The sequence below is a fragment of the Protomyctophum parallelum genome (assembly GCF_964188405.1).
Source record: "Protomyctophum parallelum genome assembly, chromosome: 12".
Taxonomy (NCBI): Eukaryota; Metazoa; Chordata; class Actinopteri; order Myctophiformes; family Myctophidae; genus Protomyctophum; species Protomyctophum parallelum.
Window position 1 is genome coordinate 36,355,314 of NC_139712.1, and position 18,452 is coordinate 36,373,765.

Consider the following 18,452-nt stretch of genomic DNA (forward strand, 5'->3'; position numbering starts at 1 on the left):
CCTTTCCTTAATTGACCTTCCTTGCCCGCCTCCAGGAATTATAGACCCCAAAGAGAGGATGATTAGTAGGATTGTGGGATGCCCACAAAGGCAATACCACACAACAAACTGCAAGCATTGCAACCCTATCGACGTATTACCATATTTTGACAGTCAATATTAATTCATTATATTAATATCAATTATATCAATGAATTAATTATATTAAAATGTAATTCTCAGTTTTTTGCCAATTGTTTGGCTGCCCACTTCTAATATATCACTGTACAATGTGGGCCCGGCCCACATGTTTGGAATCTGCTGGTTTATAGAAAGATGTGACCTCTATTGTTATGTCACAGTTATTTTAGAAAATAGAGCATCCTGTTCACTGTCCTATCACACACACTCACACACTCGAGCACTCGAGCACAAATATCGGGGTGTAGGCCTGCTCACTTTTGTGAGGTAGATGCAGTATATACAGTATATATATATATATATATATATATATATATATATATCTTTTGCATGTTTTTCCCATTATCAGCAACTATATAATTATGGTGGCTGTGTGTTTTTTTTAAGTAGGCCTATATATTTTTTAATGGTTTAGGCATTGTTTATCAAATAAATATATTGACCATGATGACACTGTGGGGGTACCTGCGGCCATGCAAATACATATATCAGTTTTAGGTCCTTTGAGGTGAAAATGTTTAAGAAACACTGGATTAAATCAATTAATTGACGACAAATTACTATGCTAATTGTCAGGATATCAACCCTAAATTCAAATTACGATTTGTATCCTTGCTTTTTAGGAATTATCCCATTGTATTAATTTGTTTGTGTCATTCTCCACAGTCCACACACACACACGCACGCACGCACACACACACGCACACGCACGCACGCACATTATTCCTCCCTCCAAATCCCGCGGGACGCCGGGACTTGGAGATGAGCGTTATGCAACTTTAATGAGCACTGGTTTTCCCCTTCCACAGGCGTCGTGTGTGTGTGTGTGTGTGTGTGTGTGTGTGTGTGTGTGTGTGTGTGTGTGTGTGTGTGTGTGTGTGTGTGTGTGTGTGTGTGTGTGTGTGTGTGTGTGTGTGTGTGTGTGTGTGTGTGTGTGTGTGTGTGTGTGTGTGTGTGTGTGTGTGTGTGTGTGTGTGTGTGTGTGTGTGTGTGTGTGTGTGTGTGTACACGCACTCGCGTTGTGCGTGCCCGCCCTGCCTGTCTGTCTGTCATCCATGATCCAGTAATGTTTTTTTTCTATAGGATTTACCCGCCAGACATTATCCCTTATACATTTCAAACATGTCTAGCCAGCCTATAGCAAGCAGAATGATGTCATGCAACGTCAGAGAGACAGAGAGTGTAACGTTCTCCTTGCCAAGCGGGGGATTCCCTCTTGTAAACTATAAAGAGCGATGTAGAAATTCAAAGTTCGAATCCCGCGGTGGGACAAATTCATAAAATCGCACTTGTGGGAAGTGAGGTGCGCGCTCAGCGTTCTTATCATCATACAAGATCAGCCAACCAAAGCATTACGTGCTATATATGAACACACAAAGCTATGCCCCTCAAAGATCACTGATCCGCAACTTTGAATATATATAGGGCTCAGTTATGTTCTGTTTTGTACAAGCAGGTTCTGAATAATATGCAAACAATGAGAGCTTTAATATATATAGTTGTAGGAAGAGATGGTGATTGCCAAAAAGAGTACAAGCAGCTTGTAGATCTGTTCTGCGCGACGGACGGGGTAGAGGCCTATAAATTAGGCATTGACATTGTGCCCGGGCGATGTGCTTTAAAAACAGAGCAAATCCACAAGCCCACGTGGGCGTGGCAATGCATTGCTCGCCCACCCGCTCCGCCGCATGTGTGAGCTTGTAGATCTGCTGTTAATTGTGGGCACGCGAGCACAAGTTGCACAACAGATGCATGAAACCATTCATGCGGGATCACGCTCACGCATACGCACGCAACAGCATGATGAAACGTGCATGTGCGTGCGTCCGACCCTCCCCCCTCCATCCCCTGGGAGAACACGCACGAGACCAGACGAACTGCTTTATTAAACACTGGAAATTATTCTCTCTGTGACATTTCTATATTATTTATGGGTGTTGACCCATTTTATGACCAGTCAAGCCAGTCTGAATGTATTTTAATTCCATATGGGAGGGGGACTTTACTTTACTCATTTTCTTTTGATAAATAGGCCTATACGGTATAGTATAGGCTATATCTTTTCCGCATTCATGCATATATATATTATATATTCTCGAATCTCAATACGTTTCCCCATCATCATGGCTCTGTAGGACGCCATAATTATTTTGTAATTGAGACAATATAGTCACAAATTATTAATAACATCACCATCAAACTGAGACCCAAATACTTAGACCCCCAATTTGACCTATACTTAAACAATCTATTCTATATACCCTCTGTCACTGCAGACTCACTGCATGTTTAGTGTGTTGAAGTCAGTGGTTTTCGAGGTAGAATATATTATATTGTCCATGCATAGTTTTTTTATTAAATTATATATGACGAGCTCAGTTGAGCGATTACAGCAGACAAGACACATCTCACACAATGCCTGCACGGCGCACACAGTGAGCTTATTTCATATTGTAGGTCTGCTATAACGCATCAGTTTAACAGTATATATAGGCTATACTCACTTTAGTCATCGGACATTCATATTGCGAAGCAGACTATAGCCTATGAATACTTTCCGAATGTTATATATCTTCTGTTATATGTCTTCTGTTTTGTCTAAAAGCTCAGATGTCTTGCTTTTCCTTTTCGTAATTTGGAAATTTTACGTCATTTCTATTATTGAATATAGGCTACTATATAGTCCTCTCCTCTCCTCTCCTCTCGATCAATATATGCAGTGAGCCCGGGGAGTCTCCCCCATTAATAATTAATGCAACACGTATGCTCGATAGAAGCCACCACAGTAACCTAGCACACTGCGCGCCTTTGCGCGGCCATATGTGCGTGCGAGAGAGAGAGAGATAGGAAAGAAACGGGGCCCCATCGAGCCGAATCAGCCGATATGCGCGCATACTCCATGAAAATACAAAACACAAACAGCATTTTTATTTTCAAACATTAACCGCTTTATTTTGATATTTCTTTATCACGTTTTAGCAATCTAGTATTATTTTGTTGTGTTCTTCTGTAAGTTATTCTAACTATAATAGTCCTATAATCATCTGTTAATGTGTTAATTCTATTCTTTCTGTTAAAACTGCCTGGGAAAGAGCCTGATCATGGTGTATATGCTCCGTTCCTACACTGGTGTCGCTCGCCGAAAATAGCCACGCTCATAGTCCCAACGAACGGACGCTGCTTCCACATCGGGCTATTTTCCGCCGGAGACACCGTCGTACAACGAAGTATAACGCAGGCAAATAGTCATCTTTAATCTAGAATATACTTTTTTTTATGTCAAAATCCTCTGTTTCATATACAATATTCTCCTGTTTGGTTTTTTTACGTAGAGATGATGGTTTTTGGAATAAAATCAACATTTCTTCTTTTTTGTTCTGCATGTGTTTTCTTCTTCTTCTGTTTTCGTAGTAACAATAATAAATAATGCAGTATCCCCGTGAAATTAATCGAAAACAGATTAACAAACAAACGAACATTAAACAAACATGTATACCATCTCTATATTTAAAGAACATATACGTAAACAACGTCGTTCATTGAAAGGCAGTGAAAAGAAAACGTGGTTCTATTATATTAATTCATAATAAAGTATTCATAATTATAACAATGCCTTGGCAAAACATCAAATAAAGCTATAGCAAAATATCTTCATTTTATTACACCTTCTCAATGTTAATTCGCTGTCAAAGTCGTGCTACTGTAACTATGTTGGGGAAGTATATATATATATATATATATACACATATATATATATATATATATATATATATATATATATATATATATTCTAGTACACAGGCCTAGAAAAGTCATAAAAAGGGACGTTTTTTTTCTTTGTAATTATTATTATATATATTGGCCTGAATGGCAAAACAGTCATATCTCTCTCAGCCACGGTTTTGTATTATAATATAAATTATTATTGTTATTATTAATATTATAGCTACACTGGCCTTTGAAGTGAGGTCATAGTATTGCCAAACATTTATTGTTATAATTTCTTCCAAAAACTCTTTTTTTCCTTCTTCTTTTTTGCTCTTGTTCTTCCAACACACTCAAACCTGTTCGTCTGTCAGTGTCTGTCAGGCAGAAACCACGTATGTCTTTATGTTCTATTTTTTTTCTTTTTTTTAATTTTTGTAAAGAGTGTCCGCACAAAAGTATAGTGACCGTAGCAGCATTGTGTGCTTGTATATATCGGCTTATTTTCACTGTTTACATTTATATAATGGACGGTGGTTTACTGGTTTTGGACACACAAGGTTTCCATCCGACAGCCAACGACGCTCTGATTGTGCCTCATTTGTACCCCGTCGTATTGCGTTCTGACAAGTAATCTCTAGCCTACAAATGAAGCTCATAACGCGATAGTCTTTATATAAAATTCTCAGTGGTAAATCCGTAACTCAGAGAGTACAAAAATGGAAACCAACAACCATTTTGGATACACTCTCGGAGTTAAATTAACCCATATAGAGGATTTGAATAGTGTAATAGACAGGCCTATATATAGTATACATCGTATATCTCCGGGAAAAGCTTTTGCCGACTATATAAAATAAGGCAATAAGCATTCTATATAACCTTTTTTTTCTTTTTTAACCAAAGTACAAATATCTCATCACACAATCATTGCATTCCGCGCCACGTTTGAGTGGTTTGTAATTTTGTCCAAAATAAAATAAAAAATCTATAATTTAAAAGAATGGGGGGGGGGGGGTGTTAGGTCAAAGCCAACGGCCGCGAGGAAGGAATTATACCGTTCAAGTAAGTCTTAGATGATTCTGATTATTTATTTATGATCAAATCCCGCAGGCTGCATGGTTTTTTTTGTGTTGCTGTGTGCAGAAACCTTGTATAAAGTAGCCTATAATGTCCCATTTCCCCCTACAATGTCCACACAAAATATAACCACTCACGAGTTGTGTGACTCCGATAGGCTATAGAACACATGTGGTTGCAGGTTCCTGAAAAGACATACAAGGTTTCCACCCGCAGCATTGAGGCTACGATATAGCACTCATCATGTGTAGACAGCTTGTAATGACCTGACGCCGTGTCGGCCTTATAGCCTCTTTAGACATGAATAAATAATGTTTAATACGGTGTAATTCACTCTGATTGTAAAGCAGACGCCATCATAATAACTCCATCATCTACGTAAATCTCAACCCATGCGTCTAACATACATTAATATTTCAAAAGAAAACAATTGGACTCTTTGTTAGAGGTTTGGAAATTGTATAGTACTATTCGTCACTTACTAATGCACGGCACTCAGACATTTTCATGTAAGGACCCCCAGATTATTATGTATTTCGTGGACACTGGACACCCATCTGAAAATATTGTCTGCCAGGGACCCCCTATACAAGATTTGTGTTCTTATGAAGCTGTCAAACTCCTGATTTGAATGAAGTTATTAAAAAAACAAAGTGGTTCACATGATTTAGGTTATTTTAAGTAATATAGCTGGGGACCCTCTGGAACGCTCTCAATGACCCCTTGGGGTCCCTGGACCCCACCTTGAGAACCACTGGTGTTGTTACGAAGGAACAGAGTGCCTCTCTGACACCATAACCGGGGTGGCAGAGGTGACGTCACTCTGACATACCTCTGACATCTCAACACTATAAATATAGGCGCCTACGCAAGCATAGACGGATAATTAAGCTAAGATTCGAGATCAACACGCCGACCTAGGACTCCATAAGAGGATCATATCTGTCCCTTCCGCATAAACAATAACAAAAATTCTGATACCAAGAATATAACATTACAAAACCCAGTATGGAATTGGTTTTGAATAAAAAATATCAATTTCATGTTGATTTAGCCATTTTCTGTACGAACGAAGAAGACCCGGACTGGATCTTCAGAGAACCGCATCTGGATCTGGATTAAAATCAACAGGAAGTTTACATTTTGCCTTAAAACAAATGCCGTACTGCAGGGTTTAGTCATGTTTCTTATCATCAGAATCAGCTTTGCTTGTGTATACCTTCATGTGCTAAAACAATGTCTTTGCGAGCTGTTTCAGGCATGTATAATGGAAGCCAAGTCAAGGAAGAGCTATTGAATTATTCATTTCTAATCAACGTACAACAGAGCAAATTAATTCGCCACATCATGACAAGTTAAGTACACAACCCAAACTTCTACCAAAATGTCTTGTCACTTTAAGTATTGCCATCAACCTGCCAGATCAAATGAAAGGTGTGATTGGATGAGCGCTATAGCTGAAGCCCCGCCCCACCTTCCCAAATATCCTTATATGGTAAAACCATGCTTTTCGTCCCTCCTCTTCGGATGACTTTGTTCTAATATTAAAATCCATGTTGGGGGTTGTAGTTCTTTTGCAGTTTCTTCTTTTTCTTCTCTCGATCTAGATGAACACAAAACATCCGTTTGTCTTGTCTTGAAGTAATGGTTTCTTGTTGAGGAATAGCTAGCACTCATTTTTTTATTCTGTGTTTTCATGTATTTCTTTTCCCATTTTTTTTAATATATATATTTTTTTATTATTAATTACTCCGCTGTTTTCTACTAAAAGGCAAGCCAAGTCACTAGCAGGGTGGACAGTGCAGTTAGGAGGAGCAGGGTGATGGCCCCTCTCGGGGCCCCGGTGGGTGTTTTGGGGGCCCCTCCGTTGGCGCCTCCACAGAGTTCAAACAGACTCCCTCGGAACTGCAGGCTGCGGGACTCCTTCTTGAGCTTCTCCCACAAGTCAGTGGCCCCCTCCTGGCAGTCCGCCAATGCCGTAGTGGCGCACGAGTGGAAGTCATCCCAGTAACTAGAGAGAGAGAGAGAGAGATAAAAGCACACAGCATATGGTACACTGTTGCTATATAAGGGGCCATGCCCACACACAATTAACGTCTTTTAAGTTTCTGCAGCGCCAGTCTTTCATGTATTTCTGCTGAAGACGGGCTGGTTGGGTTTCTCTTCTCAGCGATGACCATCACGCTTTAATGCTCTCGATTATAATGACCCATCCTGTTTGTGTGGTGTTGGTGGGTTCTAATGGTGTTGTTCTCTGTCCATGTGTAGGAGGAGGGGACCAGCCTGTGTGGTGTTGGTGGGTTCTAACTAATGGTGTTGTTCTCTGTCCATGTGTATAGGAGGAGGGGACCAGCCTGCAGTGGTGTGCCTAGACTAGAGGATGAGGCACACCTGACTCCAATCTGGCTCAGGAGTATTTAAGGATAAGTGCGGTATATCCGTAAAGATGAGCTTACCGTAACTTTGTCTGGGCTGCCATATAGCCGTATAAAGGTGATTTTGTTTAATCCACGTTAATCGGGGAATAATTAGCATCACGTTAGCATGTTTGGAGCATTTTTAGCTATAGCTGCAGACCGAGACCACGTAAAAACGGCCAAAAGTCCGGCGTGCACGCCCATGCACACACACAAGCCGTCTTTATATGCATTATGGCTCATAATCTGCTCAAAATGCGATATTCGGCGCTTGATTAAAGCTTAATTTGACTTAGTTGACAATAAATGCGTGGGGCCAAGCCATAGAGTATTAAAAGGATAGAGACTGAACTGGCGCGAAGCTCCGCTCCCTCCGCTATTCATGTCAGTGGAAGTTGCTCAGTGGCGTTTTGAAGCACCCGGAAGGCTTCCGGAAGTACCGTCTATTTCCGCATTTCTTCGCTGATTCAGCATTTGGACACCAAATTTTGGTGTCCAAATGCGGAAGTGCAGATGGGCTTTAACATTGAGCGCTCGGTTGCACGGGTTTCCTCGTCAAGAATCCACGAGTCCGCCTGCAGTCCTTCCTTTTACCACTAGGGCCCTGCGCTTCAACATTGGAGTGCCTAGCTGATCCCAGGTCAATATTATTAGATGGCCGACTTTCAGTTCCGGTTCAAACTGGTGTAAACATCTGCTACTTTTTGGGACAGGTTATGCAAAAACGTCTGGCACCCAGCGCTGGCCATCTGCTGGCCATCCGCCAGAATGGCATCTAACCTGTTCAGCAGGCTGGTCAAGGCTATTCTCCCTCTCGCATGAACAGAGAACACAAACAGGATGGGTCATCACAATGCCCAGGCGTCTTCTTCTTATTATTATTATTTTTTTAAATCACAACCATGATAAGGGGTCTGCATGCATGGGCAAAGTGTTTGAATCTTCTGGTGGTGATGGTCAACAGAATAATAATAAGCAGCATATGTGTGGAAGCAGCATATGCTGTGTCATGAGTCATGGCTTTTTAAAAGCCCAGCATGCTGTTCTCAGTGCACTGCATGTGGACAGTATGTGTGCCAACCCTGGCTGATACAAGAGAACTCTGTGTTCCAAGGCAATGAGCCATGAGTTCCGAGCCATGTTGACTCTTACATGAAACCACTATAGCTCACTGAAGACTATGGTGGTCTAAGAAGTACTCAAGGATTCAAAATACGAGCATAGTTTAACTCCACCAACTAGTAGCATCCGACCTCCGGCCCAGCCAGTCTTTGTAAATTGATGCTATACTGGGTTTTAGACCTATACGCATTGTATTGTATTATAAGTATTGCTGATGAATTGAGTACAATGCACCACCACCTTTAACATTTGATTGTACTACCTGTACTGTAACAAGACTGTTAATATAGTGTTCGATCAATCAAACAGACTCGGGTAGCAATACCACAATGTAAAGTAGGCCTACCGGTTAAACCAACTGTACTAACTAAAGCTGTCTGTCTCTCTCCGTTCCTTCTAAACATCATCCTTCCATCGACCAGCATGCAGTTCTCATCCCCCCTCATCTCCCCCTTGTTCTGTCTGTCTGTCTGTCTGTCTGTCTGTCTGTCTGTCTGTCTGTCTGTCTGTCTGTCTGTCTGTCTGTCTGTCTGTCTGTCTGTCTGTCTGTCTGTCTGTCTGTCTGTCTGTCTGTCTGTCTGTCTGTCTGTCTGTCTGTCTGTCAACTGAATAATTTATCTCCCTTTCTCCATCCTTTCTTTCTCTCGCTGCAATTTTCAAATTTTGTCTTTCTTTCTTTCTTTCTTTCTTTCTTTCTTTGATGGAGGGATTACACCAATCTGTTGTCTGAAGCGTGCTGACTCCTGCCAAATGACCCCCCTCTTCTCTCTCTCTCTCTCTCTCTCTCTCTCTCTCTCTCTCTCTCTCTCACACACACACACACACACACACACACACACACACACACACACACACACACACACACACACACACACACACACACACACACACACACCGTATCTAATCCAATCTGCTCTTATTGATGTTGACCTCCTGAACCGAGCCGTGTTGATGCGGTATCTCAGAGCAATTAACGTTTGTGTGTGTGTGTGTGTGTGTGTGTGTGTGTGCGCATGCAATGAGGCAAATTAACACGCCCCACCTGCCAGGCTTTGGGACTGCGGTGATGGAGTTGTAGCTAAATTAAAAACCTGACCGTGTGTGTGTGTGTGTGTGTGTGTGCGTGCGTGTGTGTGTGCGTGCGTGTGTGTGTGTGTGTGTGTGTGTGTGTGTGTGTGTGTGAAATAGAGAAATAGAGAGAGTGAGCATGTGCACGCATGCCTGCAACCGTGCATTTATATATGTGCACGTGTTTGTTAATTTGCAGAAGTGTTTTTGTGTACGTGTTCGTGTGTGTGTGTGTGTGTGTGTGTGTGTGTGTGTTGGGTGTCAGGGGGCTCCTCGCTGCAGCTTGCCATCTGGCGCCCACCCGTTCTGGGTGGGAGAGGGAGGGAGGGAGGGAGGGAGGGAGGGGGTGTTGCCAGAGGGCGGGGCAACCCCACCCACCGGCCACCCACCTCCTCCCCCAGAACAACCAGTCCTCCCACCATGCACCTCCTCCCAGTTAACAGCCGTCATCTAGCTGTATATTTATCTGCTAATAACAGATATTATAAACTGCTCCATGTATGCACAGTAACATCATCAGAGTTAATGTAACTCTGACAACAGGCTGTTGGATGATGTAGTATGTAAACTACTACTGTACACAAGCTAATCACCAGAGGAAATGTTTTCACTGTTGTTTTCTTTTAATTTACCCAGGGTAGTGGCTGAGCACAAGTGCTCATTTTCAGCAACGCCCTGCACATAGAAACACACAGACAGACACACACATTAAAACCTGGGAACTGACCAGTACAACCACAGTCATACTGTTGGCCTGGCACTAAGCAGCTCCACTGGAACAGTTGGGGGTTCAGAGCCTTGCTCAAGGGCACTTCAGCGGTGTTGGGTGAGTGATGACCAATCACTTCCCGACCCAGATTTTTCCTGCCAGTCCAGGGAATCGAACCGGCAACCTTTCGGCAACAAGGGCACTCCTCTAACCCTTAGGCCACCGCTGCCCACTGTACATTAGGTTGGTACAGTCGGATATGGACAAAGAAATATGCCACCCCAAAACGTATCAAAAATTTATAACAATACATACAAATAGAAAATACTGATACAAATACGTATTTTGAAAATACAGTGTTTGGAACAATGTTTACCACTGTATGAGAGAGCGCAGGCCAGAATGGCAATGTTATCACTTTTCATTGAAAACAGTGGCGTAATTCACCTAGGGTTGCTGGGTTATGTAAACCCATACATTCACACAGACTTGTGTCATTAGGGCGTTAATATAGCTGGGGTGTGGAGCCGGGGTAAAGTTCAGAGTTCTCCCAACCGGAATAAACAGTGGTGTGTTGGGTTTTCAAACGCAGATGCTTTAAATACTAATTTAAAAGAAGGCGTCATGGCTTGCCAGATCACAGGCACAGATCCTTGTTGCCACTCGACAAGGAACGCTACTTTAGAAAATTAAACAAGCTAGAGGACGATTGGAATGTTTTCCTTGACTGCTGGACATGATCCAACACAACACACAATGCCTGATATATTCACATGGTAAGAGACACTTTTCTATAGATATGATCACTGAAACTTATAATATACATTTTAAAAAGCATTAATTCATCAATGATGTTTATAGAACACATTTTAGTGAATTCCAAGTAGACTACCGACACCATTCGTTTCGACACTTTGCCAAACGATGGCTCCGTGCCAAGTTCCAACTGTCTCTAAACTACTTAGAATTCACTACAATGTGTTCTATAAACATTATTGATGACTTAATGTCTGTTGTTTTGATATTAAGTTAAGTTTAATTGATCATATCTATAGAGTGTCTCTACCAGGCGATTAAACACTTCGCCACGGTAACACAATGTTTTGTAACATGTAGTAGGGAGAGGGAGATGGAGGCAGATCTCCGATCTCCAGCATAACGCGCTGGATGTTACAATTCTGCTAGGGCGTGTATAAGTACTGGTATCTTCCAATTGTTCAATAAAAAGCAAAGTTTAATCAGTTTTTGGCCATGCGCTTTCAACTATGCGCCCCTATCGGTTGTTGCATACATTATAACTCTGATAAAATGGCCACCGATCGGATTAAAATGCTTTTTATTGAACAATGCGGAAGATACAGGTACTTTTACCCACCCGAGGAGGATTGTAACATCCGTGGCTCTGGGGTGAGCACTTTATATTTGAAATCTGAACATGTATGTAGACGTAAACGTTCTAAATGGGAAAAGTGCGGAAAAAAAGGTTGAAGTTCCGCTGACAGACGAGCGCCATGTGAAACATGGCTAAATCGTCTCGTAAAAGGTAATAATAAGTTAAAGATGGAGTGCCGTGATTTTTTTCCACACTTAAACATGATCATCAGGTGTATTTAGGTGTATATGAGGTATAATTTTTTCAAAAAAGTGTACAGTATTTGTTAAAATGATGGTTTTATGTGGACACACCCACCAGTTCATTAGGTATGCGTGAGTTTAACCATAGCACCACCCACCTAATCCAGTCCCTCCGCCTCCTCCTTTAAGACCACCCACTTGTCCTAGTCCCTCCCCCTCCTTATAAAAGGACAGCCCATGGCTCTGCCCTTTTGTTTACAAAATGGCAAATTGGTGTCTGTAATGTAACAAAAACTCATGTTTTTGTGAATGTTAGAAGTGAACACTTCCAATATTTCTGAGATATCGTATAGGCACCATTATGCACTTATACTGCCACCATCCATGTATAGGCATATAATCCATGCATCCATACCATATCAGATCTGTTTTTTCTGATTTTTTTATAATCATTTATTTATTTCCTCCAATTATATTGACCCTATTGTCGCAATCAGCTCAGCTCATCATCCAATTCGATCATAGTTTAACAGCAGAAACAATTAGTTTGATAGATCATTTAGCCTACAATATATTGTAGGCTATTGATTTCCTCCAGCTAAGCACCCTGGCATTAAAACTGTCCTTTATCTGACTGCGTTGAGTTTCAGCAAAAGTCGCCAGATTTAAAGAAACAAGCGGCCAGGTCCACAAAAATAAGTCACAGAAATTGCCGTGAATATTTATGAAAACGTTTCAACAACACCAATCCTTTTAACAACATATTAATCTGAGGGTCCTTCACATGAATCATTGGTCAAGTCAACCACATCTCCCCTGAAAGTTACTTATATGAAAACAAGCCCAAGTCGCTTGTAATAGCCAGACATGGCAACATGACATCCAGCGCGACACAACATACTTCTAATTCTTGACTTTACAGCCTCGTATAAGTATTAGGACCTACATACATATTGACTACAACAGCCAACAAGAATGCACACTGTGACACTACACTCTGTATCAAAGCCCGACCACTGTGATTATAAAAGAAACAACCTACTCCTTGAGAACAACAAGAGCAACTATACAGCAGAGCAGGTAGGCTATAAGACTGGTTTGTTGTGGTTTCCTTCCTGAGGACCCGACGTGAACATTTACTTGCTTCCAATCTAACGAAAAACAGTCTGCTCTGCTGTGAACTGGTAATGTGTGAAATGACTGTTTGAAAATCTGCCACACAGTTAGACACACACAGAGCAGCAAAAGCAAACTGGCTGCGCTGTTCAGTTCACACGTGTGTATGTGGCAGGCAGCTCCGCCCACAGAGGTTGTCGTATTTAAAAAATATGTATAGAGGGGGAGGTGCGTGTGTGCGTGCAATATTTTTACGTCACACTATCCGTGTTTACTTCATTGGCCCGTTTGACCGTCAAGGGTTCAGCCTCCAGGAAGAAACCCTAAATACAAAGTTATTACACCATTGGACATAAAAACGACTCCAGGGTGTCTAATGAAGTACTGTCACCCCATAGACACATGAAAAGCTGGAAAAATGCAAAAATTGTGGCACTCCATCTTTAACTTTCCGAGGGTTGAGTGTTCCAGATGTCCTTCTGATGGACTTTTCTTGGCTGTCAATATTTCTATCATCCAACAAATCGCTCTGAAAGTGATTCAGAGGATCGTACGCTATTATAACTATGGGGAAGACCATTTTCTTTACCCCGGGCTAAAACCGGATGTGACGTTTGTGGGCGTTCCTGTCTACCTTCGTGTCAATGTAAACGCTGGATTTCAACAAGGGGGCCATTTGTAGCTGATTTTTTGTGAGGTTGGGTTAGACAATCAGGGGCGGAGTAGAAGTGACATCTCACATTGGGTTTTATGTATTTATTCACAGTACAGACCATGTGTAAATGTTTAAAATGTGTCAATTTGACACAATGTCATGTACTTTTAAAATACAGAAAATCCAAGATCTGAATCTTGATACAAAATGTGGTTTGTTTTCAAAACGCTGTCACTGAACGATTCTGTGACGTACAGTGACAATGCTTTCTCTGGTGACCGCCAGGCTCACTTGTACTGTATATAGGCTTATAGGCTACATGTGTGGGTGTCTGTGTGTGCACAAGTGTGTGCGTGCGCTCATACGTCCGTCACTTACGTGCAGATCTTGTGAAGGTTCTCGCGTTCGTCCAGCTCCTGTGGGTAATGAGCCATGTTCTCCCCCAGCTCCAACAGACAGTTACTGAACCCTTTAAACACCGTCTCACATTGTCCTGTACTGGCTGCTACTGCCTGTAAGACATAGTCTGTGTGTGTGAGAGAGAGAGAGAGAGAGAGAGAGAGAGAGAGAGACCTTTAAACGCAGTGTCACATGGTGCTGTAACATTCTCCCACCCGTGCTGTCAAGCGGGTGACGACTGGGGACAAATTTAACCACACAGCACTATTGGACTTTTCAGAGGGTGCAGTGCTGTTGTGGAATTCTGGATCAATCAGTAATTGATGAGGCAAGAGGAGTCTGAGACAATACTTTCAAGGTGGCAGTGCTTTAATGTGTAGGCTACTGTATAGGCTACATGAATTCATGGGGAGAACAGGTGCATTAGACACTCAGATGTTCTGCCAGTGAACACAGGTTAGGTATCAGAGTAATCAGACCATAGTTATAGTTAATATTAGTTATACTACCAAAACAAGACAGGCTGTATTAAAACAATAGCTATCAGGCCTATAAGTGAAGACATCTTGACTCTCAGGACATGCAGAACATCATAAGGATGAATAGCCCTGGTCCAGTGCGTTAGCGAGTCTCTCTCACTGACGCACTGATATGACTGGAAAGCCTCTGCGCACACAGGTCAATTCCACTGCTGTGTGAGCGGTCCAATGTTTTTACCGAAAATAGGCAAAACTACTCTGCTAATCACCAAAACAAAGCCTGTTTCGTGTTGGTAAAAGTATATTCTCCAGGCTGGGAAGTGTCTCGGGTCCCCAGCTTCTCTCTAAAATGCACTTTGTGCCATTTTAGTAAGTAATGTACCGGACAGAGTAAGTAATTTGTTCTACTACTACATTTCTGGGTTGTGCCTGTGCCGATCCAGTTGGATGCATTTAATTTCATGGCCAAACTAGTGCATTTTAGAGAGAAGCTGGGGACCTGAGACACTTACCAGCCTAGTGAGAGAGAATCGCTAACGCACTGGACCAGTGTGTTTGAGACCGGCACTTCCTCATTCCCGTGGTTCTCCCACTTTTGAACCATTGATTTCAACAGCTCATTTTCTTCTTTCTGCTACTGTGCTATGCTGCTGCTATTTTATTATTTTTTCTATTGAGTTTGTTGCACTCCCATCGCCCCAGCATCCACCTGCGGGCTCTGTTTCTATTGTTAAGTATACTACATTAGTTCCATTGATCAGAACACGTGCAATAGATTGATTCATCATTCAAATAAACATGCTCTGAAAATGTGGTCAGATGGGTGGGGTGTTAACGTGTGCAAGATTCTCAAGTTGGCCCTGATCCAGAAATGTTTGAGAACCTCTTGTATCACCTGCTTTGACTGCTGTACCCCATAATCACCAGTAGGTTACTCACCAAGACCATGCAATGGAGCAAGTATAGGCTCTACTGGAGCCTATACTGCATGGCTGTGATTAGAAATTGCGGAATTGAAATGACTGCCACCGAAGCGAAAACATTGTGAAACTGACTTACGTGGCTGGTTAAGACTGAGGTAAGGGTTAGAGTTAGGGTTAGATTTAGGGATAGGGACAGTAGTCGGACAACGCCTCGTCGGACAATGACAACAACAATGTCTCTGCTCCAGAAGAGTCTACTGGCTCCATTAAATGGACTTGATAAGTATAAGCTACAGGTTGATATGCGTTGATAACACCCGAATCCGCTACTTGTGTGAAAACAACCTCAGTCGACCCTCTCAGAATGACAAAATCAATGATTTTGATCAATGTTCACAAGACATCCCCCTGACCCCAAATTCAGACAAATGTCTCTTGACAGGATATAATTTGATAAAAGGCAAACTCTATTCTGACTGAGGCTGGTTTCTATCAGCCCTCTTGTCCATGAGTTCAATCAAGCTGTACCCACCCCCCTCCGGCAAGCAGATACTCATTTCAAAAGAATTTAACTGTCGCACACGTCTCCTGTTTTATGCTTGGCAAAAGGAGAATATTGTATCATTTAGCTCTCCATCAAAGCTATTAAACCAGCGGTTCTCAACCTTTACTGGATCAGAGACCACGTGAAGATGTTGAATGTGTTCCCCGGCCAACAATCAATCGATTATTATAATTGAGGTCAGCTTAGCAGCTAGCCCCTCCTCTGTCCAGCGTTTAGTGTGTGTGCAAACACAAACTTTGTCCTAACACAAACATTGTTATTGACTATGAATGGACAATGTTGAGTGTTGGTGTAAATACAAACATTACGTAACACAAACATTGAAGACGAAGGTGAGGACGCGAATTCTGATTGGCCGGAATGAGATGCCGATGTACGATGATATGGGTGCCCCTCACTTCACATGGGTGTGACACACACACACACACACACACACACACACACACACACACACAGTGAAGAGGAGTAGGGAGAACTAAAGACAGGAGAGAGAAACATAGATGCAGGTAGACATATACGACAGAAAGACAGATAGATATATGGATGGATGGATGGATGGATGGATGGATGGATGGATGGATGGATGGATGGATGGATGGATGGATGGATGGATGGATGGATGGATGGATGGATGGATGGATGGATGGATGGATGGATGGATGGATGGATGGATGGATGGATGGATGGATGGATGGATGGATGGATGGATGGATAGATAGATAGATAGATAGATAGATAGATAGATAGATAGATAGATAGATAGATAGATAGATAGATAGATAGATAGATAGATAGATAGATAGATAGATAGATAGATAGATAGATAGATAGATAGATAGATTAGATAGAGAGCTGTGCCGAGGAGGAGGGGGAGACTAGATTGAGTTGAAATTGAAATAGAGGGAGGAATGAGGAGAGGAGTCTGAGGAGAGATAGAATATATTAGAGGGGGATGGGAGGCACAAGGAACCAGGACAGAGGAGAGGGGGGGGGGGGGGGGGGGGCACCATTAGCATTCTCAGTTTTCATGTGGAGGCCTAAACAGAGCATCTCTGTTACACTTCCTTTACATTAAGCACATATCTCATACCAGGCTGAAGGTTGGGCCTATAGGGTCCAGTGCAAGTATACCGCTGCTTTGAATATCTAATGTAATATCTAATGTAATATCTAATGTAATATCTAATGTAATATCTAATGTAATATCTAATGTCTAAGTCCACTACACCAGGTGTCAGCCTTGTTAAAAGTCACAGCAAGCCATGCCGATGTGAGCATGACACACTTCCAGTAGGCTACCTGGAGTACTTGATAAAAAAAAAAAAGAATTCAAAGATACATTATTTTTAATATACCAGTAAGACGCCCTGAGGGCGAGAAGCGACGCATCCATCTGGGTGACGGCAGACGGCAGACTTCTGGGCGAGCGCTGATGCTTTGGCATGGGGGGTCAGATCAACAAATGGAATGAATTCTGTACTGGCCATATATGGAGCGTGTCTTGAGTGTACAGGGTTTGATAAGGTCAGATCAACATATGGAATGTCAGAACAGGAAGGACGGGTGGGAGAGGATCAACATATGGAATGTCAGAACAGGTCAGCTCCATATATGGAGATCTAACGGTTTGAAGTCAGCTGTAGAGTTGCTGGCTGGCTCCATATATGCAGATCTAGGTGATGATCCAGTCTTCTCCATGTATGGTTATCCAGGGTTATATAGATATAGATGAGGTCAGTGTCATGATTTGGAGATGGCCATATATGGTGGTGTGAGTCTGACGTGTCACAAGGCATGATGTCATGAGGTGTGACCATATATGGAGGTGTGATGTCACGAGGTGTGACCATATATGGAGGCATGATGTCATGAGGCGTGACCATATATGGAGGCGTGATGTCACGAGGCGTGACCATATATGGAGGCGTGGGGTGATTAACTAACTAACTAATGGACGGACGGACGGGAGATACAGGTTTTCATATGATCGCAATCAACACATTTCTGTATTGTTTTCATAGTGCATTCACAGAACCTGAACCACTCTCTGGAATACACTGACTTGCTTAGAATAACTATTAACTACACAAAGTCTTTATTAGAAATGCCTATAAAAACTCTTACTCCGAGTCCTACTCCTATAGGTGAAGTCACCTGCAGGAGCCATACACACTCACAGAATGCTTTACAGCTAATTGAGACACCTGTATGTGTACATTGCCACCTCAAAAGATAACACTTCTTCCTTCCTGTGTGGCATCTGCACCTGTTCAGCCGTCTCTGGTGATGGCAGATCAGCTTCATTAATCATTGCCATTACATCTTACTGGCACCAGACATATAAGCAGGGTTGAGCTATAACTTTATAGGCAAGAAAATTGGGCGTAAATCTGTGATGATGTGGTCAAGAAAAGACCGGTTTCTGCAGGAGCATAAAGGACATAAAGGTCATGCTCACA

The 18,452-nt window shown here is 42.2% G+C and overlaps 1 protein-coding gene across 1 annotated transcript in view; it reads right to left on the minus strand.

Moving 5' to 3' along the window:
• Positions 1 to 6,131: 6,131 nt before the first annotated feature.
• Positions 6,132 to 18,452, minus strand: part of nrn1a (neuritin 1a) — a 20,377-nt gene continuing 8,056 nt past the window's right edge. Inside the window, exons 2-3 of the mRNA XM_083778201.1 lie at positions 14,006 to 14,153; positions 6,132 to 6,976 (exon numbers count right to left, since the gene is read on the minus strand). Of these exons, the coding sequence (XP_083634327.1) occupies positions 6,730 to 6,976; positions 14,006 to 14,153 (395 nt within the window). The 3' untranslated portion in view covers positions 6,132 to 6,729. The remainder of the gene's footprint in view (positions 6,977 to 14,005; positions 14,154 to 18,452) is intronic.